Raw genomic sequence first — 23,944 nt, forward strand, 5'->3', positions numbered from 1 at the left:
ATTCAAACCATTCTTTATTTCTCCCTTTAAGAGATTGTGTATTGTATAATTTCTGTGTTGAAAAAATATGCGGAGTTTACAATTGCACGTTTTTTTCCAAGTTTTCATATTTTATTTCGCTGTATTTACGTACGTCCAACTGGATTTATTCTCGGGATAGAAAAACTATAAATTTATGAAGTATCAAGTAGATAATCTCTGAATAAGAAGTTATTTATCCCTATCAATTTTTTTTCCAGTGAATTGGATCAGCACGGAGAAATTGTTTAGCATTTTTTTCTGTTGTTGATAGGAAAGTCTAAATAACAAAATATAATTCAATATCCTCGTCATGATGACCAAGTTACACTAATCATGCTATAGTTTCACAACTATATTTATGCTTGTCAATGCATCTGCATCATGTTCCGTAGATTTGTCTGACTGAAGACAAATTTACATGGCTTTGGATGGATGATCGTTAGAGATTTTATTTTAGCTTAAAGGATATTATTTATTTCCACGTTTGACATCTTTCCGTATTGTGCAGATACTGCAGACATCTTCTGGAATGGTGGTGTAACGCTTCAGAAATAACCTGCTACCGTGTTGAAACTTCTGCTCTTGACCGGCCAGTGGATTCTGTTCAAAACCGTCATTTGATTCTGTTAAAACCGTGTGGATTCTGTTCAGATTCGTCATTCGATATAGACGACGAGGATCGCCATCAGAAACATTATGAATGCCCATCGTCATTCATATTGTTGATATTCATAGATTCTTTTTTGATTCTTTGTTTAATATTCTTGTTACCAAGCAGGAGAAATGATAATCGTTCACGTTACGAATCAATTACTTCTTCGTGATCATCCTCCCGTTTTATTGCGGAAGCAATAATACTTGAATACTTGACCACGCTTAACAATATGGTGATGAGCTGCAGATCATAAACTCGAATAGCTTGCTTTATTTCCTTCAGGATTCTGCCATCCAATGTTACCTTTAGGATATCATAGCATTAGAAGTTACTGTTCGCTTGGCTTCGTTCTTCCCATATCGATCGAATTGTGGCCTTGAAATTTAAATCAACTCGCTAGTTCACCCTTAATTATTCCTCAATATTATAACCACTAACCACTATTGTTAAGACGAAAATTTAAAACCGTGTATACGTTATTCATTGACAGACATTTGTGCAGGAAATCAAAGATCTGTGGTCGCTTCCATGAGACAATTTTGTTGCATCCTGTGCAATCGCGACTCAACATTTATTATATTTAGTTTTCGGCTGGTAAACTCTCTAATGGCGTAAAATGACCAAGGTTAATTTCGCTATACTGTAGATATTTCCTTTCTTTGGCCTTCCCAAACCCCTCTTTAGAATCCATATTCACTGAATTTTGTATTGCATGCTGAATAACCTAGTCTCCCTTCAATTTGTTTAGCTAGCACAGCGGCTGAATAATTAATTGAATGCAGACTAACAAACGCGCTCGTTTGTTTGCTGCGTTGCTAAGAGTCTTGACGTTCTGTAGTTCGGTTTCCCGTACCATAGAACTGCAAGAAAAAGCATTTGCGTGTTGGTCACTTTCGGATCCGAGTTGTTTACTGAAATTTTTTCCTGCACTGAAGCAAACTTTTCATTATAACAAACTATGCTTCAAGTACGTCATTTTTTGGGACTTTCATTACGTTGCAACTTCAACCCAAAGACAAGTGGTTGAAATTAATATTATCAATTACTAATATCAAGTGCTCGTATATAATCATGAAAATAATAGTCACGTATAATAATCATTATATATAGTGAAATTTATGTTAATTGAAGAATGGATAATTTAACATTCCGTATACGTTTTTGTATCATTCACAGATGCCGAATTTAAGTGCGCATCTTCTTTATTCTCGTAATTTTATGCATCAAAATTTAAATGGTCGTGTCATTCTTCATGGAATTATACTTTGAAATCTTCTAGATGAACGCAAGACTGATATAGTGAAACTAATAAAACCCCGTAATTTGGTTAAAAACAGTAGGTAATTAGAAATTAATGATGTGAATGAACTGTATAATTTGGATGCTTTCCTTTAAGTTTCCACACTTCGGAAGAAAAATTTCTGTATAGTAGCCTTTAGAATGTTGCGTTGCAATTCATGTGCCTCGGATGCAATGTAATCATGCGTTATTTGAAGTATTTTCTCAATTGGTAGAATATTGGTAGAATTTCTCAATAGAAAATTGGAATCCATTTTGACTCAACTTTGAGGCTTGAAACTCTAATTGATTTATTGAGTACTGATTTCATTGACCGAATCTGATTTGACTCGACGACATGTCGTGGTATGGTGAAAAGTTGTTCTATACATTTTTGTTATGAATTTATGTCTTGAGTGTATGTAGCATCACTTACGAGCTAGCAAACATTCGAATTGTGTGGAATATATGAATGTGAAGTTATTATAACATTTAGCTAAGAATGTTCAAACAAGACAAACAATTTAATTTTTGTCTACAAGGTCTTATTTGCATGATGTTCTCATTGATGTTGTTACAACACATCTTGAACTCTAATTTGCTCTTAACCCTCTCTATTGTGGAATCATTTTATCGAATGCTTGCTTATCGAACCATTTTGTTAGTTCTAAGGCTTGTACGTTGCTCTTACGATTGCCTGAGTACATTTAAGCACACGTAAGCGAAAATATAAGATTACTGCTAACATGTGGTTTCCTTTACTCTTAAGAGCTGTCCACAAGCGACATTGAGCTATTTTGCCCGTTTCATCTCAAATTATGCTTCGTCTTGGCAAGCCGCAAGAAATATTAACGGCGGTAGATTCGTAAAAGAAAATACCATCCGCGCAGCTTCCTGCAAATTATGATGGAAATAGCTGAAGGAAATTATCAAGAGAAGGTTTTAGGTAAAATAGTTTGGAAACGAAGTCATGAAAATCGAAGCAGCCCGAAGCGTTCATTGTTTGGAACCTTGGCATATCGTTCCATTGGCAAGTCGTTTGATATTTAGAGTGTAAACGTAGGTGAAGTGCATTTGAACAAACAATGTGATGTAAAGTACAATCAGTGCAGCAAAAGTATTCAGTAAATGAGTGATGATGTTACTCAAATTGGAAATCTAGCTTTCAGTTTTTCGTACGCAATCCTCGTTGTAAAACCCGAAAATGGTTAGCATCTTGAACTGGAGAAGTCCACGGAATGTAGTGTGATCATTCAGTTTACCTTAATAGTTGTAAGTTTTATCGTAAGTCATCTTTTTACTTCTAAATGTCTGGGTTGAGTCCTTGGCAACCTCATGTAAGTGAAATCTCGCTCAATTCCAGAATAACCACATTATTTTGGTAATCAATTCAATCTAATTCAATATCAGCCACTGGTAGTTTTTAAACTCCTGCAGTTGAAGCCATGTTCGATGCCTAGTAATTGTTTCCTAGCTCCTCCTGAACAATAGCGCTCAATCAGGAAGCAAATTAGAGCTAATGTCATGCCCATGGCGTAGAACACGAACGCCCCCTGCAGATGATGCAGGTTGAGGGACACGAGAAGTTCCCCCGTCGCCGCCTGCAGGGCGGACTGCCGCGTGACGCTCGCCACCGCCTCGCGCTCCCACTTGCCGATCAGGCCAGAGTCCACAAGGCGACCCAACCTGAGACCGATTTTTATTATGAGACCAATTTCATTTGAAGTTAAAATTATTTCAACTCGTGTTAATGTCCGCGATTATTAATATATTTATTTGAAGCTTTAAATATTGATAGTGAAGCTGGAAGCGATGACGCTTACGGGATTGTCATAGATTATAGCCGTGATTGCGACTTAAAACTTCTGGTTGAACGTTCTCGATTGCCAGAGTTACAATGTGATTACCGTCATTTGGTTAAAGAGTTGCTGGCCCCCCCAAAAAAATATTTAGGATTCTGACAACTTGCTGAGGACCTTGCGTTAAAACTGCTATCAGGTATAAATTCAGTGCATTGAAGAGCTATTATCTAAAACTTGAGTATTGTACGTAGTATTAGTTAGAATCGTACACGAAGAAGCTTAACTCTTGATTGAGAATGAAATAACACTACTTCATGTATGTTCATAAGTGTAGTTTTACAAGTTGTTTTCAAAAGACTTAAATTTCCAAATATGGTTATGTTATCATAAGACTTACGCTGAGTTGAAAGCTATAAGATAAGGAGCACCAGTTCTGACGGCAATGCCGTAGCTTTCAGAAGAGAAAGCTTCCCGCGCCACACTGAACTTGTAGCTGCCAAGTGTGAGAGTTCTGATCCGGGCAGACAAGGCGCCTCCTATGTACGCCCCGTTACTGGTCAACACCTGCCAGAGAGAAGGAAAATTAGGCTTCTTCTTCAATCATTCGGTCTCTTGGCTCAAAATTATATTTAAAAACAAAGCATAATGAAACTTCACCTCGTAAATGATGCTATCAACTGTAGAAGCGTTGTTAGATGATAGCCCGACATTTTGAGGTACCCAGCAGAAAAGGAGTCACAAAAAATAATTTTAGGTTGTTGAGATGTTTTGTCACAAGTGGAGGGAGATTTTATCAAATGCTGAATTTATTCAAACAACAATAATGTTCAACGTGTTCATTGCGATGGTTAAACTTTTATCATAGAAACAAACGACCTATTTTTTCAGTTTGAACTGCATTATTATAAAGAGTTACAACATATTTAGCATCTAATTACCAGCTAATGTCACGGCTTCATATAGGACCAAATATTTGATAGGAGAATGTTTTTAAATAGAGGTCAATCGTTAGTAATATATCTTTCTCAGTCGCATTTGTGTTTTGAAAATCTTTCTACGTTCCTACGATGTACGTTGAAATTAATAAATAAAGTAATTTGTGTTGGATACTTGAAATCTGAATTTGTTCCCATGATTTTTGTTTCATGTAAGAGTAATTCAAATTCATTATAACAATGGCAATGAATCATAGAAGCAACCAATCCCTGGTCTGTAATATGCCACTGACTTTTTTGTATCCATCGGCTGTAGAGGTGACGTAGCTGTCGGCCGTGAAGTGCTGGTACAAGTTGCGATAAATGTCGGCTTCAGACAGCTGCAAATGAAGCGACCTCAATTAATGTCATACTCTAGAAATTTAATTCTTGCAGTCTTTTTATTTTTTTTATTTCCGAATTGCGAGTAAACCCCTTGGGCTTGAATTTATGAATTAAACTTAAGATATTTACATTACGGAATCGATTGTTTTGAGATTTCAAACCAAATATTTGACATAAAATTCAAGATGTTTTTGTCGTTGATAAGTTGCAAGCAGCTTTTTAATCGTGCGTTTTAGCGTGTGAATCTCTTTTATATCCTCTAGTATCGGGTTTATACCGAAACAAAAATCCAAAAAATCTCTAGAACTTTTGACTCACAGAAAAAACAGCATGTGCGGAACCGCCTTCGAAAACGACCGGCAAGACTCCGTCCCTCGTGACCGCCGTCAGCAGATCCTGCAGGCTGCTGATGGGCCGCGCGTGAGGTGGAGATACCAAAGCTGCCGTCAGGTGTCCGGAGTACAAGACTGCGCAAATTTCCAAAAACCATAATAAATGAAACCTCATTTGGCGACGCTCCATTTAATTTTGCGGCTCTATCGTAACAGAATTTTCTATGTGTAATTTTAATCTGCAAAGGACTTACACAGATAAAAAAATAACTGTAAATAATTTCAACCGAAATAGTAAGATAAGAACAGTCGTCTGTTCAAAAAACTTGCCTGTAAGAATAAAAGAAAATATCGCCCAAAAAATCACGAAGAGTCTCAGCGATGGAGTTTTGATTGCGACGGATTCGTCGTGCTGCATTAACGCAAGACGGAACGCGTAGAAACTGAACTCCGACATAGACGAACGTTTGGGTTCAGTGCGCAGCCCTAAGCGCTGCTGGCAAACGCTAAATATCTTCATAGTCGGACCCGCCAGGAGGAAAAACACCAGCAGCAACAGCCACACCTTGAGACAAACACAGCTGCTTCTGAATGGAATATTTTTTGACAGGATTTGCTGAACATTTTTTAGATTAGACTAGTAACAAAAGGTGGAAACATAAGTTCACCGACTAAGTGTCATAAATTTCCAGGAAGGTAACGCGATAGAACTAGTGTTAAATCATAAGAAAAACCGGAAAACTTTTACGAAGAGTGAAAATGATTTTTCGCAATTATCGGAGAACATTTCTTACAGCAGAAGTGAAGGGAGACAAGACTGCGAGAGCTTGGTTAGCTGCAACGGGAGCTCGTGATACAATCGACATTGACTCGCAATAATAGAAGCGAGAAAAGTCGACAGCTGTTTCACGTTCACCTGTAAAAAATTGCGGCTCTAGTAAAAAGTTATTTAAACTCTCTAGTGAACACTATATTTCACATATAGGTCAGGGGTCAGGACAAAGTTCATTCGAAGAAGACAATTCGTTATTAATAGGTAAGGGTTTAAACCTGAAACTTCTCACGTGCTTTTCATCCCTTCCCCTGAATCTCATCACTACGGTTATGTTTAATAATGGTTGATTAAAAAAATTTAGCATCTTGTTTCATTGAAATGTTAGAAATAGGTTCAATGAGTACTGGAAAAATATTTGCACGGCAAATTACGTACTGAAAAATATACAGCGGAACATCTTTTCATTGTTACCCGTTATTGTGATCAAGTTACCCGTTATTGTGATCTGGTCGATCGCGAAATGCGCTTCCCGTCTTTCGACCATGCCGATCATGCCCGTCCAGCTGCCGTTCGGGAGACGTCGCCCCCATTGACCGTCAACGGGCGTGACGATGCGAATCCTGGAAGTTTCAGTCAATGTTAAGACTTTTCATACCAATCCGATCATAGAACTGTTCGAAAAATTTTAATTGGAAAGTGAAAAATATGCAAATAACACCAGGAGAGAATTGATTTGTCAAAATTAGCCGTTGTTGAACTATCTGCCGACAAATGTGAACTTGCTCGTCAAGCAGTCCTATTTGTTTTATCTCCGTTGGATCAGGGGCGAACATGTGAGTTCAAAACCTTTTTACTTGTAACTCAATCCATAAGATTCGTTCCTCAGCGTCCACCCTAGTAATATACTCGACCTAAAATTTCCTAAATGGAACCGTAAAAAACTTAAAATGAACAACATACGTAATATTCAAGAATTTTGCGATGGTTTCAGCGATGCTATAGTCTATTCCGGACCCGGTCTCGCTGCCTTTTGTGTCGTCTCGTCTTATTTTGAAGAACGGAAAATTATCCACCACGCTGGCCAGGAATGTGCGGCCGCCCATGTTTTGGTTGCGGAGGTCAAGCTTGGTTAGGAAGGCTGGGGATTTAAGAATCAGGTCGCCGGAACTCTGGTTCTTGTAGACACGATCCAATAAACTGCCTGATTGTGCAGCCGGAGTACGGTACGAGTCACTTTGAAGTCCATGTGTAACGAAGCGACTCATTATTGACTTCAATCCCTCAAATTGTGGACCCGCAATATTTTCCCCAGGTGTCGGTATTTTAAAGAGTCCAATTTCAATCAATCTAAATAAAAGTAAAATCAATTATATTTAATTTACATATTAATTTATTTCCACAACGCTGTATGTTTTCATATACTATAGGGAATATTTATTTATGATAGGTTATAGGCAGGTGATTCTAGAAAACACGATTGAAACTTATTTTTATGTGAAAAAATCTTTATTATCAAGACTATTATCAGGCTCAGGCTATCTTTCGAAATATTTTATACTCACGAAATGCTCTCATTCTTCAGGACCTGCGAGCGGAAAATGTGCGCTTTCTCTGGAAGCAAAAGCACCGCCAGCACCTGTACAGAAGGGTGTGGCATTATATTGGTACGATGTATTAAAGTGAAGATTTTTAGATTATTGATTTTATTCCCTTCATGTTACAAAGAAAGCAGAAATAGTAATAAAGAGAAGCGAAATAGAATGGAAAAGTGTCAAAATATAGCCTCATTTAAGCGTAGCCCGACATGCTATGTCGACTATAGTTCCGTTCAATAAATGTCTTTGACTGTTCTATATACCTGGTGTTCCTCGATCAAGATGGCCTCCAGCAATGAGAGGTCTACCAAGGTTCTCACGGGAACAAGCAAAGTGATGAACGGTGATTGGAATTGACGTCTCTTTTTTATCTGTAAAGACTTCGAAATTATCATGAAGCCAAGAATCTCTCACACTTAATCATTATATTCATCCTTCCAAGCGTATTTAACAGCAAATTCATTCTTACTGATTACTTGGCCAGAATATACTTATTTAACGTACTTGCGTGAATAAATCCAGTGTATCCGTGAAGTTGCAATAGACCAGCACGAGGAGCTTAGAGTGAGCGAGGACCTGATTCTGCTGCAGCAGAGACCCGCACGTGTCGAGACGAGTGTCAACTGACAACCTCCACAGGGCGGCCAGGGTGGCAGTCAGGTCACGCTCGTCCCCTGTAAGGGCATCATGACTGACGGTCAATGTAGGAATTTTCACGTGATGGGTGTGGGGGTTTAGTAAATTTTACTAGCAGTGATCTGCCAGAAGTATTCAATAGGCAGTCTTTTATCGGCAATTCAAGGACTTTTTTAATCGTTTCTAATCCCCATCTCAATGTGGAACTGGAAGAGATGACGCGCATAGAACGGTAGGAAAGGATTTAGATAACAGTTCCCGACACCACTAGAACCTATTGCCAGGAGACTACATGTACATCACATTATTCCCGAATAATCTTCTAATGCTTCTTTACATACAGATGAGGTGTAGAGATTCATTGTCAATTGGTAACCATTATTAAAGCCGTCATGCAATTTATAGGAAATATGAAATTACATGCATAACACAACGGATATCTAACCTGCATGCGGCTGGCTATGTAGAATCATTGCGTGATTCCCATTGAACTCCCAGATGATTTCCTCCAGAAGGCGCGAAGGGAGAAGAATTTGATCCACTCCAGGGGAGGATGCACACTCATCCATTGAGGAGATTCTAGCTTGAAAATTAAAAATTTTGACCCTCTCTCTTTGATTAAGACAATCATGCACTTTATTTCATCGAAATATAATGGTTGTAAAGGCGTAAAATAACTGATTAAGTCATTTCAAATCTCTGCAATTGTAATCCACTGGATTATTCCGCAACAACTGCGCCGCGCAGTCCACTGAAAGTACCGAGCAGAGACGCGGGCGAAGAACAGAAGTTAATGCCAGGTAGGATTCATTGGAAAATCGAAAAATTCCAGAATTTAATTATTTACGGAAGAAATTCTTAACATGTTGAAAACAGTTTTGCTGTTGAGGTGGTTAACGAAATTAGATATTTTTTATTTATTTCTATAAGTCGAACGATGCTTTTTGCCAGCGTTGGTGGATCAAAAGGCAGGTTACCATGCAAAAGGCATTATAATGTACGACGTTTCGAATATAAAATATTCATCAAGTAAATTAATCTATAGGAAACGTATATTTGTGTAGAATATATTGGGAACTAAGCATATTAAAATGTCTTTTGGTCACCTGCTCCTTGTTCTGCCAACGTAAGCAAAAAACATCCTTCGCCTCGTAGAAAAAAACAAACAACAAGATTCAAAACAAAAATAATTCTCTGGTCCAAATTAAGCTCGAATAAATAAAGAACTTCTTCCGGAATAATTAAAAATATAAATTAAGCTTCTGTTTTACAGTCAATAAAACTAATTTTCGGAAGAAAATTTTATATTAGATTTTCCTTGGAAATATTTTAGTTTGTATTTTCATTTGATTCATTTTAAATTTATCAAAATTCTAGGATGAAAGTATTTCCCGTTGGCAAGCACATGCTCTCACAGTGTGCAGCGCTTGGGTGTGTCGGGCGAGCTCTGACATCAGGAGCGCAGCAATCCTGCCTATATATCACACCCACCCTGTTGTGAATCTTGTATAGAGAGCCATTTACTGGCCGTGGAAATTGACTATTTCGCGCATCGCTTGACAGCTAAATTGCTCAACAAACGCCCCGTGTTTATTTGTTTTCTGAGATTGATTTGCCATGTTCTGACTTATATCAGTAAGCTCGGCCCCTTCTCACCCAAAATGGTCAGCAAATAATTCATTGAATTTGCTTCACTGTTCAGCGGATAACGAACTGAGAGAGGTAGAGACAGTCCCGTTGTTCACGTAACAAGAAACTTAAAAAATATTTTTAAAAAGTCTATTTTACTTGATCTGAATTCATTTTATCTTACACTATTTGATAATAACATTAATTGTAAATGAACAATAGAAAACTTTATTATTACTTTAAAGTCACAAGTACAATTCTTATAGAAAATATTGCGAACTGTCTCCTCGGCTTGTCAGTTGTTTCAATCTTGATAAATATCTTGTTTAATATTCAATATTAATCGAAAAAAATTATGATGTTCGTTCAAAATTCAGCAGAATATTTACGATAGTGTTAACTCAATCTAACTTATATAATTGCGTAATCAGCAGTGATACTTCGAGTAATAATAAATTGAGTTAGTTGTATTTATTACTGCTCAAATGCATTCCATTTCATTTTGGCAGCCATTTTTATACCAATTACCTTAATTCCTGTTCGAGTTCTTTTGAATAGATACTTAAATTCATCCCACGCATGATTTCTTTAGTGCATTGCAGACATGATATGCTAGATTGCACTTACGATTAATCTCTCGTAATCCACGCATGATGTTCACTCGCGCTTTGCATGCATGGTATACACGCGCACATCTCACGCATGAATTCCCTGCATGCAACGCAGACACGTGGCAACGTTACTCAGGCCTGCGCGGCCGTGGCGTTGCAGTCGTCGTGAATTTTAAACCGACTGCTGTTTGACGAGTGTCTTAATTTTTCGCTTCCTTGCACCTAGCGTGATTACTAATTCACGGAACAAACTTCATAGAACAGGAATAGATTTTGTTTGTTGTTTCAACCTCATTGAAATATTGTTCAGCGCGAAGCCTACGTTTATGAGCCACTTCTTACGATAAAGAAATCAAAACAAGGAAAACGTGCACCTTTGCTGATCGTCCAAAGTGACGACAAAACGAAACAAAATATCGTCCTTTGGTCATGGGATGCTTAGGTCTTTCTATATTTTACTATATTGTTAGTTTAATTTTCTATACTAAGAAAAAAATGAACTTCATCTTAGGACTTTCAACCGTTAACTATAAACTCCAAATAGATAAGTTATCAAAAAGAGAATTTATAAGCGAAGGTTGCTTTTCCATTCATTCTAAGGACATGTACAATATAGTAATCTCACCTCTATAAAATACGAAATACTAAATTCAGAACCCTAAAATTTTTCAAGTTGAAAATTGAGAACTCGTAATGACCTCATAGATTCAGAGTATTTTTTACAACACTTCTCTCTAACTTCACTTCTTGTTTGTCTGTCTGTTTGTCTGTCTGTCTGCTACAAATCTTATAATCGAAATTTGACACACTTCTACTTATCCTATCGATCTGAAATTTTGCACATTTGTGTAAAGTTGGAGACAATGCATGAAGCAAATGTCAAAATAAATGATTAAAAAAAATTTTTCAATATTAAAAAAATTGAAAAATTAATTTTGTCAGCTACAAATCTTATAACTGATATTTGACACACTTTTACCTGTCTATTTGATCTGAAATTTTGCACACTTGTGTGAAGTCAGAGGCAATGCATGAATCAATTAATAGAATGAAATATTTTGAAAAAATTAGGTATATGTTAAAAAAATTGAAAAATAATTTTTTTTATTATTCGAAAATTAAATGAGAAATTCATTGTACATCTGTAAGATTGGAGACACTGGATTCTTTGGAAGTGTTGTCTTTAAAAAGTAATTTTTAAACGTATATTATTACAACACTTCTCTTTAACTTCACTTCTTGTTTGTCTGTCTGTCTGCTACAAATCTTATAATCGAAATTTAACACACTTCTACTTATCCTATCGATCTGAAATTTTGCACACTTGCGTAAAGTTGGAGACAAGGCATGAATCAAATGACAAAATAAATAATTTTTAAAATAATTTTTTTTTAATATTAAATAATATACGTTTAAAAATTACTTTTTAAAGACAACACTTCCAAAGAATTCAGTGTCTCCAATCTTACAGATGTACAATGAATTTCTCATTTAATTTTCGAATATTAAAAAAATTTATTTTTCAATTTTTTTAATATAGTATAAATTTTTTTAATATCTAAATTTTTTTCGAAATTATGTATTCTATTAATTGATTCATGCATTGCCCCTGACTTCACAAAAGTGTGCCAAATTTCAGATCAATTAAACAGGTAGAAGTGTGTCGAATATCAGTTATAAGATTTGTAGCTGACAGAATTATTTTTCAATTTTTTTAATATTGAAAAAAAAATTTTAATTTTTAAAATTATTTATTTTGACATTTGATTCATGCATTGTCTCCAACTTTACACAAGTGTGCAAAATTTCAGATCGATAGAATAAGTAGAAGTGTGTCAAATTTTGATTATAAGATTTGTAGCAGACAGACAGACAAACAGACAAACAAGAAGTGAAGTTAAAGAGAAGTGTTGTAAAAAACTGGAAAAATAATTTTGTCTCCTGCATTTCCGTAAAAAAATAATCAAGTATATGTTAATGGTAAAAATTATATATATATGACACTAGAAAATCCCGGTAGTATATGGTTCCAACTGAGGTGACGCAATTTGCGACATCACTGATTTGCTAAAAAAAATTTCCTAATATTTTTTGTTGGTAGTTGAATAATATCACAAACTTCCTTTGGCAAACGCATGTAATAGCTTATAATAACATATCCCAAAAAGATCAAATGATAATATTCCTTTAGATTGGACATATGTAGTCGCAGGAGTGTTTCTTATATGTCCCTTTAGTTAGCTATGCCTTGAATTTAGCGCTAAACATGCAAGTTATAGAGTAAATCGTTGGGCAGGACGTTACAGTCCCGTCAGTCAATTACTTTTGAGTTGACTTAGGCGCATGAGTGTTACTCATGTGTCCCTGTAGTTAGCTATGCCTCGAATGGTACGCTGTATGCAAGTTATGGAGTAAAACATTGAGTGGGACGTCACAGTCCCGTCAGTCACGAAAGGGTTAATTGAAGTTATCGTGACCCAAATGAAATCAGTGCAAAAAAACAGTCACCCTTTCAGAAATAAAAATAATTTTCAGATTTTTTTCAGACCCGTGTAATCAAAGTTAAACTTGTAAGAAAAGCAGACTGGGTTATCAGTTTTTCCCGGTGCATTTTTGCGGTCGCTCCTGAGTGACGGATAAATGATCGTTATACGTGTGCGTTGTATGTGGCGAATAGTTAATTGATTGGCGAATAGTTGACGAATAAATGATCGATTGCGGCGAATAATTGCAGGTGGCGAATAGTCGATCGTATATATATGGTGAATAACTAATCAGGTGCATGTGGCGAATAATTGATCGTATGTATATGGCGAATAATTAATCGTGTGCATGTGGCGAATAGGTGATCACTCATACGTGGCGAATAACTGATCGCTTGCCCGGGGGCGAATACTGAATTGCATGTGATGGCGAATAACTAATCGTGTGCATGTGGCGAATAAGTGATCGGTTGCATAAGGCAAACAAATGATCGGTCGCGTGTGGCGAATAAGTGATCGTTTTCTTGTGACGAAAAAATTACCTGTATGATTGATATAGCCTGCATGTGACTGATCGTTTGCATCTGGTGAATGTCTTATGTATGTCGTTGTCGTGTATGCGAGGCTCCGCTAATTTTGTTTATAGAGACCCAATCTACATGCGGTGGACGACGTCTGAGTTGCTCATCCTTTGTTGCGGAATTAAGATTCGGAGTCACCATCAAAATGAGGGCACCATCACATGAGGGCAAAAAGTGCTTTTCTTTACATGAATTTAGAACACATTTTAAAAATCAGTATAGCACATCCAATCATTTTAATCAACGTGGAAACTATTTAGCCCCCTTTTCGATCAATATTAGGTAATGCATTTAGATGAAAATTTATTTTATGTTTTATCTATCAGAAAATCAATCTACGACCTTCTACAAAAAAAATCCTAGCTGAGAATAAGACTTTCGCCAATCGGACTCACAGAGCATTAAATATTGTTAGAAGAAATGCAGTAATGACGGTTTGGTCAATGCATTTATACTCGTTCGATGTTTTATAAAAATTTGTGACAAATTCTGCATAAATTCCAAAATTCCAAATTGTCCAAGTGTGGGTTGTTTTTAAATTTATATGCAAAGTCAATTCTACTTTAGATTAGGAAATGACGGATTCGTTGCAACTTGTCATATGAACTAAGCATTTAAATCAAAGAAAACTACAAAAAATTCATTTTGTCTGCAGTGAAAACTCATCGGAGTCCAGCTCCATCATCAGTACAAAAACTTCATAATACGATTTTGACCAAAATAGGACCTACAAATTGCCTAAGGAATGCAAAACCTATTGCATAGGTTTCAACGGTTTCAAGTGGATACGAACTCATAACATCGTTTACTCAGGTGACGTATAGTTCAAAGAAGGTGAGAGAGTGCCACGGGTAGCTGTCGCTATAAAAGTTTCACCACGATGCGTATGCTGCTAATCTATCCACCGCAGCTATTTATAACCGTCCAATTGTCAAACTCCGAAGAAGAGGATCAACAATGATTGAACCGTAACCGATGACGTGAGCTCTAGGTACAAGGGCAGCCACTTAAAGTGCTACTTTCGAGGTTCTACTTCAAGATCCCGAATAAATTTATCGAACTGAAATTTTAAACGCGTGCTGCGTCAAAGCTTTACCAGGATTTCTAAGTAGAAGCCGAGCCAACTGCCACAACCAAACATGATTGAGGCTGTATCTTCCCATCACAGAAGACCAGGCGCGGTACTCAATAGTAGCTCTATCGTCCACTTAGATAACATAATTATTAGAAATGATACATGAACGTGCGTTGATGTATACAATGGCAAGTGCGGATCCTAGGCCATCAAAGTTCGTTGATGCATCATTGCAAAACAAACAGTTTTTGTATTCTTCAAAGTTCATCTTATTAACAAATAATCTATATACTCGGTGAATCGATACTGAACTTTTTTTCACCGCGACATTGACAAATATACACGGCAAACTGTTTAAACGTTGTTAAGGCGTCAGCAAACTTCATTTCTTTTATAAATGTTACGAACTTGTTCAGTCGGAACTAATTGATTACAGATGTTGTGTTTTGGTGAGAGCTTTCAAAATAATTGGCTCCTGGCCGTGAAAAATTTAACCGATTTGCGGTAGCTATACGAAACACATTACGGTATATTTTTGTGTCAGAAACTGGCGATCATTTTCTGGATTAATAATAACAGGTTTGCGTCAAATGTCAATTTTTTCAATTGAAAAGATGTGATTAAGTCGACGTAAAAACATTAGAAAAATTCAATTTTCACCATAAAATACGTCAATTAAGCTTATGTTGGTTTATTCACATCTACAAATGGACACGATCGCGTTCAATGCCAGTTTTTATTACAACACTTCTCTTTAACTTCACTTCTTGTTTGTCTGTCTGTCTGCTACAAATCTTATACTCGAAATTTTACACACTTCTACTTATCCTATCGATCTAAAATTTTGCACACTTGCGTAAAGTTGGAGGCAATGCATGAATCAAATGATAAAGTAAATGATTTTAAAAATTAATTTTTTTTTTCAATATTAAAAAAAGTGGAAAAATAATTTTGTCAGCTACAAATCTTGTAACTGATATTGACACACTTTTACCTGTCCAATTGATCTGTAATTTTGCACACTTGTGTGAAGTCGGAGGTAATGCATGAATCCATTGACAGAATAAATAATTTGAAATAAAATTTTATATATTAAGGGGAGCGTCTGGTCAAAATTTTTGAATTTTGGCTTTTCCGGTTTTTAATCTCGTCTTAAAGCTGACATTCTGCTCTATTCAACGGTACCAAAATCATTTCTGTAAGTTGATTTATGCGTTCACGACAGATCGCGAAAGGGTGGGGGGTGGTGGAGTTCTTTCACATTTAGGATAGGCGAAAATTCCCGGTAGCATACTTAAATAGCTAGTCCACATACGATGTGCTTCAGTTACCCGCCTGCAGTTGAACGGGAGGGTTTGCGTGTCGTCGTTCACACCATCCTTGACAGGAATTGAGTTCCAGTATCGCCTAGTCTTGCATTCTTGCCACCTTGAACGCTTATTTCGAGGCGCCCGGGACTTTGTCAGGCTCTACTGAACAATTAACTTATTGTCACTGCAAACCTATCTCCTCCTACAGTTTTGAACATTCTTGCCACCTTGAACGCTTATTTCGAGGCGCCCGGGACTTTGTCAGGCTCTACTGAACAATTAACTTATTGTCACTGCAAACCAATCTCCTGATTCTCCTCCTAGAGTTTTTAAGCTACAGCAATGAGACATATACCATTAGATGCGCAACAAAATTATCTACAACGGAACACGGGCGTTTTTCTAATTTCGTTATAGTTTGGATTTTATTCTGCAAAAAGGGGGGTGGCGGGGGGGAAAATCGAAAAATTTTCCAAAAATTTACGAAAAATGCTCCCACACCCACAAAAAAGAGAAATCCTAAAAACCGTCGTGTTGCGTTTTAGATATGGTCTTTACGCATCGAATGATATGTGTCTCGATGTTGTAGCTTGAAAATCCTAGGAGGAGATAGATTTCTACGGTACCCCCCTTTTTGGCCGTTTTTTAAGAATTTCACGTTTTCTTTCATTTTTTTCGAAAAATTCACACGAACAAAAATGTCTTAGAATTTTGTTTTACATATGTGCACCAAGTTTCAGAGTGATCCGTCAGTAAATAGCCGAGATAAATTTTACCCCAGACGCTCCCCTTAAAAAAATTGAAAAATTAATTTTTTTTAATATTCCAAAATAAATAAGAAATTCATTGTACATCTGTAACCTTGGAGACACTGGATTCTTTAGAAGTGTTGTCTTTAAGAAGCAATTTTTAAACGTATATTATTTAAAAACAATTCAAGTTAAAATTAATATAGGAGTAACCGTTAACATCTTTAATAGCTGCATTCACATATACAAAATACGAGTGTGCGTCTGAGACAGAATCATCGTTCAATCTTCTTGCAATGAAGAAGATTGGTGCGTTCTATTTAATTGAACAATAATTCCGCTGATGATTTGTTACTGCCTTCGCTATTATGCAGAAAGCAAAGCAGGCCATAGATCTGCTTCAGGTCCATCAGCAGCAAATATGGGTAGAATTTTACCGTTTACAATTGTACTGTCTACACAGCACATGTCGCACAAGTTCGTGTAGATTCAGGAATATAACGCATGTTGCCATTGGTTGGACAACCGACTTGGAAAAGTTTTTCAATCAGTTATTTTCTTGGACGGTCAGCCTTTTCTATCCTGATCCATATATAAACTCGCTTCTTTTTAATGAGTTGAAAATATTGTAGGCCGTTGAGGAGCCGAAGTTACAGCATGAATTGAGGAACATGTCAAAATATATCATTACGTGATGGCCAATGAAACCATTTGTAAATTGTGCATAATAATCTTGAATAATAACCGTATGTCGGCATGTCCTGAAGCAAAAGTTTGGAGTTTTATAGGATTGGAGTCTTGCTAAAATTATCTGCTTTGTTTTTGATGCTTCTCTGTTCAGAAAATAATTCAAATACGTGGAACTATGAATGAAATTCATTTTGTAATTCTTTCTCCAGGTCATTTTGACATGTGCTACCATATTCTTCCGTTCCTATAACCCGAGTGAAGGCTTTTTAGGCAGTTATGCAGTCGATTTTCCATCAATAAGGAATGAAATGAGCTAAAATTTTGAGCGCTAGTTTATATGTAACTGAGCCATTTCCGTGCATGACCTAAATTCAATTGAGTGATACATGTTTTGACGCGACGAAGACCAAAACCCAACATAACGATGATAATCGACTTAGTCTAACTGGATCACAAATCTGAATCTCCAATGTCATCCATGCTAGAAAAAATAAATACACACGGTGGGGAAAACTCTTAGCGCTTATAAGACAAATTTCGCTTAAGAATATTAAATTTTTCAATAACTGATACTCGTTTCGAGCAGCGAAAACGAATTCAAACTTTTGCGTATTCTTAGCAAAATCTCATTTGGACAGACATCAACACAGATGCCACAACCTTGAAAATTAAGAAACAAAATCATAGCAAAAATGTTCTTTAGTGCAATTACTGTTACACTACAACTCTGCAACACCACACGTATGTGCTTATTCTAATATATGTGCTCAACTAATTACCGAGTGGCCTAAATATGCGTCTAAAATGCATCATATAAATATGTATAAAATGCATTTATGATGGTCGCCAATTTGTGCACGAATTTGAAACCCAGCACCTCATTCATAATCAAAACTGCAAGAAACTGAACTTGATTTATGCAAGTGACAGAAGTTGATTTATTGGGTTCTGAACCCAAGAAATATGCAAATTTCCATGCAGATGTACGTCAGAAAATTCCTGGCGTGAGTTTTTAAGTTCTTCTTGAGAAAATGACACATCAACTGGACGGGCATATCTCATAGATAAAAACTTCTAATAATAGTTATAAATACGTGGAAATGAAGGGCATCCAATTATTTTAACGGTCTATCGATGTTCAAGAATATTTATGATCGTAAACTGAATGGGATCTTATCGTGGCCACTAGACACCTTTTAGAGATCTCGATTGCTCAGCACGACTTCTAAATGCAGGCAGATCATCCTTATATTAACTTAAATAATTGAGGTATACCCCACGAAATAAATCATCTTCACTCCGTTAACACAACGTTTGATTACGAGTTTACTCAGAATATTCTGGTGAAAGATCGTGTTGCATACATATTTCCTGTGGTTGAGAGTGTACAATATTCTACGCATGAACGTAATTTTGTCGAATGCTGTTCTGTTTCTTACTGCAGCAGTTACATGACACTATTCTTTGTAGGTATTTGTTTCAAAGCTGCTGAACAATATCGCTCAATCAAGAAGCAAATTAGAGCTAATGCCATGCCCATGGCGTAGAACACGAACGCCCCCTGCAGATGATGCAGGTTGAGGGACACGAGAAGTTCCTCCGTCGCCGCCTGCAGGGCGGACTGCCGCGTGACGCTCGCCACCGCCTCGCGCTCCCACTTGCCAATGAGGCCAGAGTCCACAAGACGACCCAACCTGGAACGGATTTGTAGATGAATATTATATGTATTGGAAGTTTGAAAGATTTAATCTCAATTTAATATCCGAGATCATTTAATTATCCATTTCGAGCATTTGTATTGAGTGTGAAATTGGAAGAGCTGATTCTCACGTGTTGGGATCACTTGCTCTAGAGTTCGTAGCAACAAATGATTAATGAATTACAATTGCAGTGAGAGTTTGCTACGAGGAATACAATCTTCTCGAAATAAGCTTCGACGTAAGACTTACGCTGTGTTGAAGGCTATAATATAAGGTGCCCCATTTCTGACAGCGATACCGTAGTTTTCGGACGAGAAAGCTTCCCTCGACACACTGAACTTGTGATCACCCATCGCCAGAGTCCGGGTTCGCGCCGACACCATGCTTTCGATGTACGCTCCTTTGCTATACAATATCTGAAGGTGGAGTTGAAGATAATGCCCCTTCTTGTGTTTTATTGTGCATCAGCAAGTTAACAAAGCATGGAGATTTAATATATTTCGAATTTTTGGTGAATTTTTATCTTGGTCTAATATCTCAATTCGTTGAAAGTTTTTTATAAGAAGGTCAATCGACTCGTACCGATTAAGATAGAAATTAGATTAAATGCCTAAATCGTTTTGTAATATGACAACAAATTGCTATAATAGTACAATGGTTACAACAAATATTTTCAGTCAATAAGTTACTAACTCTATCATATCCGTCGTCTTCGCTTTTGACTAAACTCTCGGCAGTGAAATGCTCGTAGAGCTCCCGGTACACTGCAGCGGCAGACAGCTGTACACAAGAGAACAATCAACGGTGAATTTAAGAGCAATATCTATACCTTCAGATTTTTAATTGGGCTGAATAAGTTATAATTAAAAATTGTACATCATATTTCGCTCTATAGTGTGGCCCATAGGGGCAGGGTGGCCCAGTGGTTACAGTTCAGAGTACCAAGATTGGCGCAGAGAGGCGCGGGTTCGATCCCAGCTCTGTGCGCCAGTTTCTGGTCAGAATCGGCAAGGAGGCCGGGCGGTTAAGCACAGAGAATTGTAGCAGTGAGATGCGAGTTCGAGACCGCAAAATACTGTGAATGTTCTGTGATGTTGAGAATCGGCGACAGGCCTACGGCCTAATAAACGCTGAAACCGCTATTATTATTATTATTATTATTATTATTATTATTACTATTATTATTATTATTATTATTATTATTATTACTATTATTATTATTATTATTATTATTATTATATTATAGAAATGTTTCAATTGCCAGATCAAGAATAAGTCTTGTCCTGCAAGCGAGTTTGGCAATAACATAGCGATTCATGACATGAAAAGTGTACACCGTTGTAATGAGTCTTAATTACTCATTTTCTCCGCAGGAGCAAGAAACGTTACCCGATGAATCAAAGCACATTAATACTAATGACTCGGCGCACTAGCAGCACCGCGATTGAACTCACGGCGAAGAGGTCATGCTCAGAAGTGCCTTCCGTAACGACAGGCAGGACGCCGTATCTCGTGACCGCCGTCAGCAGATCCTGCAGGCTGTTGATGGACCACGGATGAGGCGGCGACACCAACGCAGCAGTCAGCCGGCCCGAGTACAATGCTGAGGAAAGTTTATAAGTTTTAATCTCGTGAACTTTCGCACCATGATTGGTTTCAGTATAGTTTTATGTAAAATAGTATTTATATATTTTGCGCGCATAAATTCCGCAGTTCATCCTCTTTTTCAGAGCTTTTGAACAAAAATTTTCAACAGAAAATAATAGCAGAATCGTTCCTAACCTGCAATAATGAACGAGAAGAAGCCCCAGAACAACGCAATGAGTCTCAGCGACGAAGTTTGAACGCTGGCCGAGCCGTCGTGCTGCATTAACGCAAGACGGAACGCGTAGAAACTGAACTCCGACATGGACGAACGTTTGGGTTCCGTGAGCAGCCCTAAGCGCTTCTGGCAAACGCTAAATATCTTCATAGTCGGACCCGCCAGGAGGAAAAACACCAGCAGCAACAGCCACACCTATGAACAATTTCAGGTAATATTACTTGAATATTATTAGTTTCTCCCATGCAGCTGCTAAAAAAACATTTTTTATGAAAAAATAAAAATTGCACTTCAGATGAATGTAATTTTTTTTCAACTGGGTAAATGTATGGGCGAATTTCTTACAAGAGAACTGAAGGGTGACAAGACTGCGAAGACCGGTCTGGCCGTCACCCGGGCTTCCGAAACAATCGTCAATGACTCGCAGTAATAGAAGCGAGTAAAGTCAATAGCAGCCTCCCGCTCACCTAGCGAAAATATGGTTGCAGTCATTACATTAGCAAAAACAATATCACTTGTACAAATGGGTAATTTTTTGTAAGAAAATGAGTCATTTTAAAAGAGGATTTCCTATGATTCACGAATGATTATTAAGACATTTTTTGCATTGAAATCTTAATCGTATTATTCCGAAAAATAAAATATAATACCAAAATTTTCGAACGCTTTTCTACAATTCGAAAGCCAAGTTTGAATCTTTCAACATGAATGATGGCAGTGAGATAAAAACCAAGTTCAACGAAACAATCATTTCTCCTTCGGAATTTGTAAGTTACCGGTGATTGTGATCTGGTCGATCGCGAAATGCGCTTCTCGTCTTTCGACCATGCCGATCATGCCCGTCCAGCTGCCGTTCGGGAGACGTCCTCCCCATTGACCGTCAACGGGTGTGACAATTCGAGTCCTGCAAATTCAGTTTTTTTTATTTGTGCCACCATATAAATCACTGTCACAAACTCTGACATGACGAAAACGTCACAATTTTCTCCTAAATTAAGAAACGAATGAAGCAACGAAACAAGCACAAACAACAAGAATGCTCTAAAAAACAACCACTACACGATTGTACAATTACATAAACGGAGAATAAGCTATTGTCGGCACGATTTTTTTTGTATCAATCAACTCGTCTAAAACAGAAAGTATAAGAAGAACAAAGCAGACGTGCAAATTCTACTTTTAATGATTTGTCAACAGTGAACGATAACCCCGGCTGATGAATCGAGTTTGGCTGGCAGTGAACGTTGTTAAATGTACAATTCACTTCCTATCCAGACATTTCTCACATTAAGAAGTATCATCGAATAAAGGTTTTTCAGTTGAAGGAAACAAAATAAACAAATAATGACATAACTCACGTAAAGTTCATGAGACTTGCGAGGGTTTCAGTGATGCGAAAGTCGATGCCAGACTTGGTGCAGCCGCCATGCAGATCGTCGCGTCCCAGGCTGAAGAACGGCCAATTGTCCACCGCACTGACAGTTAGTGTGCGACCATGCAGGTTTTGCTTGCGAAGATCTCGCTCGGTTGCAAAGACAGGAGATTTGAGAACCAAATCACCAGACATTTGGTTCTGGTAAATACGATCCGATGAACTGTAGGAATGAGCCGTCGGAGCACTGGTGCGCCGGGTTGGGTATTTTGCATGTTCGAGATTGACTAGGCGACTCATGACTGAATGAAATCCTTTAATAGGAAGTTGCACGGGTAGTGTTGATCCCGACTGGATATTTGCTTCACATTTCGGCTTTCTCCAGAATCCCACTTCAATTAACCTAAAAGGAGTACGATTCACGTATGAACGTTCAATTTATCAGACAACTGGTTCACCATCAATATTTGGACGCTTATGTAAAATGTGCTAATTTTAATTTTAAGTAAAAAATATAGACTCCAGGCGGACTAGTTCAGCTAAAATACCAGGGACTCCAGGTCGTAGGCTGAATAATAAAATCGAAATTATATTAGAGAATAAAAATATTAAAAAATTCTATGATTTTACACTTACGATATGCTCTCATCCACGAGAGTTTGCGAGTGAAAAATTTGCACTTTATCAGGAAGCTGACGCACAGCCAGCACCTGTGTGGCAAGAGGAGATAAGATGAGATAGAATACATGAAGTGACATTCTATGAGGTAACTTTTTATGATTTATTTATTATTTTTTTATTTCACAAGAAGTGGAATTAGCAAAATATTGAATACGGTGCAAATTTATGTATTCATTTAAATAATTTTCAAATAAAAATTACGAAGATATTCATTGCTGCTATGGAATTCATATTATGCAAGTCCAAAATAAAATGCCCGAATAGTTAATAATTCCATTTGAGAATAAACTTTATGATTCCTAAAATCATTTTCATTACCTGTAGTTCTTCGATCAAGTTAGCCTCTAGAAGAATTTTATCAGCAGAGTCTCTCAGGGGCACAAGCCAAGTGATGAACTGTGATTCAAGTTGATGTTTACCTTTTAACTGCGGAGAAATGAAGAAGATCAACGAGCAATTAGCCTCCCAGTTTCAAAAAAATGTTCAACGAAATTTTAGCCTATGTACCAGTTTCAGAATAAGCTTACGAGTTTCAAAAAAAGTTCAACGAGCAATTAGGAATTAGCCTACCAGTTTCAAAATTAAAAGTGCCACTCTAAGATGAAGATTACTTCTAAAATATTTACTAAATAAATCCCTAACAAAATTTTGCATGACATACTTGCGTGAAGAAATCCAGTGTATCCGCAAAGTTGCAATAGACCAGCACGAGGAGCTTGGAGTGAGCGAGGACCTGATTCTGCTGCAGCAGAGACCCGCACGTGTCGAGACGAGTGTCAACTGACAACCTCCACAGGGCGGCCAGGGTGGCAGTCAGGTCACGCTCGT

General features: G+C 37.3%; 2 protein-coding genes across 2 annotated transcripts in view; one reads left to right on the forward strand and one right to left on the reverse strand.

Moving 5' to 3' along the window:
- Positions 1-2,699, forward strand: part of LOC108668399 (kinesin light chain) — a 32,093-nt gene extending 29,394 nt beyond the window's left edge. Inside the window, exon 12 of the mRNA XM_018155613.2 lies at positions 530-2,699. Within this exon, the coding sequence (XP_018011102.1) occupies positions 530-562 (33 nt within the window). The 3' untranslated portion in view covers positions 563-2,699. The remainder of the gene's footprint in view (positions 1-529) is intronic.
- On the reverse strand, positions 1,774-23,944 carry LOC125177799 (glutamate receptor ionotropic, delta-1-like). Its single transcript, XM_047880229.1, has 11 exons — positions 23,778-23,944; positions 8,041-8,148; positions 7,745-7,818; positions 7,143-7,529; positions 6,675-6,802; positions 6,202-6,323; positions 5,738-5,972; positions 5,394-5,542; positions 4,985-5,071; positions 4,154-4,320; positions 1,774-3,640 (listed from the first exon to the last, which is right to left on the reverse strand). Exons 4-11 carry the CDS (start codon positions 7,445-7,447, stop codon positions 3,361-3,363), a joined length of 1,473 nt encoding a protein of 490 aa, XP_047736185.1. The 5' UTR covers positions 7,448-7,529; positions 7,745-7,818; positions 8,041-8,148; positions 23,778-23,944; the 3' UTR covers positions 1,774-3,360.

Source organism: Hyalella azteca, unplaced genomic scaffold, assembly GCF_000764305.2.
Source record: "Hyalella azteca isolate HAZT.00-mixed unplaced genomic scaffold, Hazt_2.0.2 contig5025, whole genome shotgun sequence".
Lineage (NCBI taxonomy): Eukaryota > Metazoa > Arthropoda > Malacostraca > Amphipoda > Hyalellidae > Hyalella > Hyalella azteca.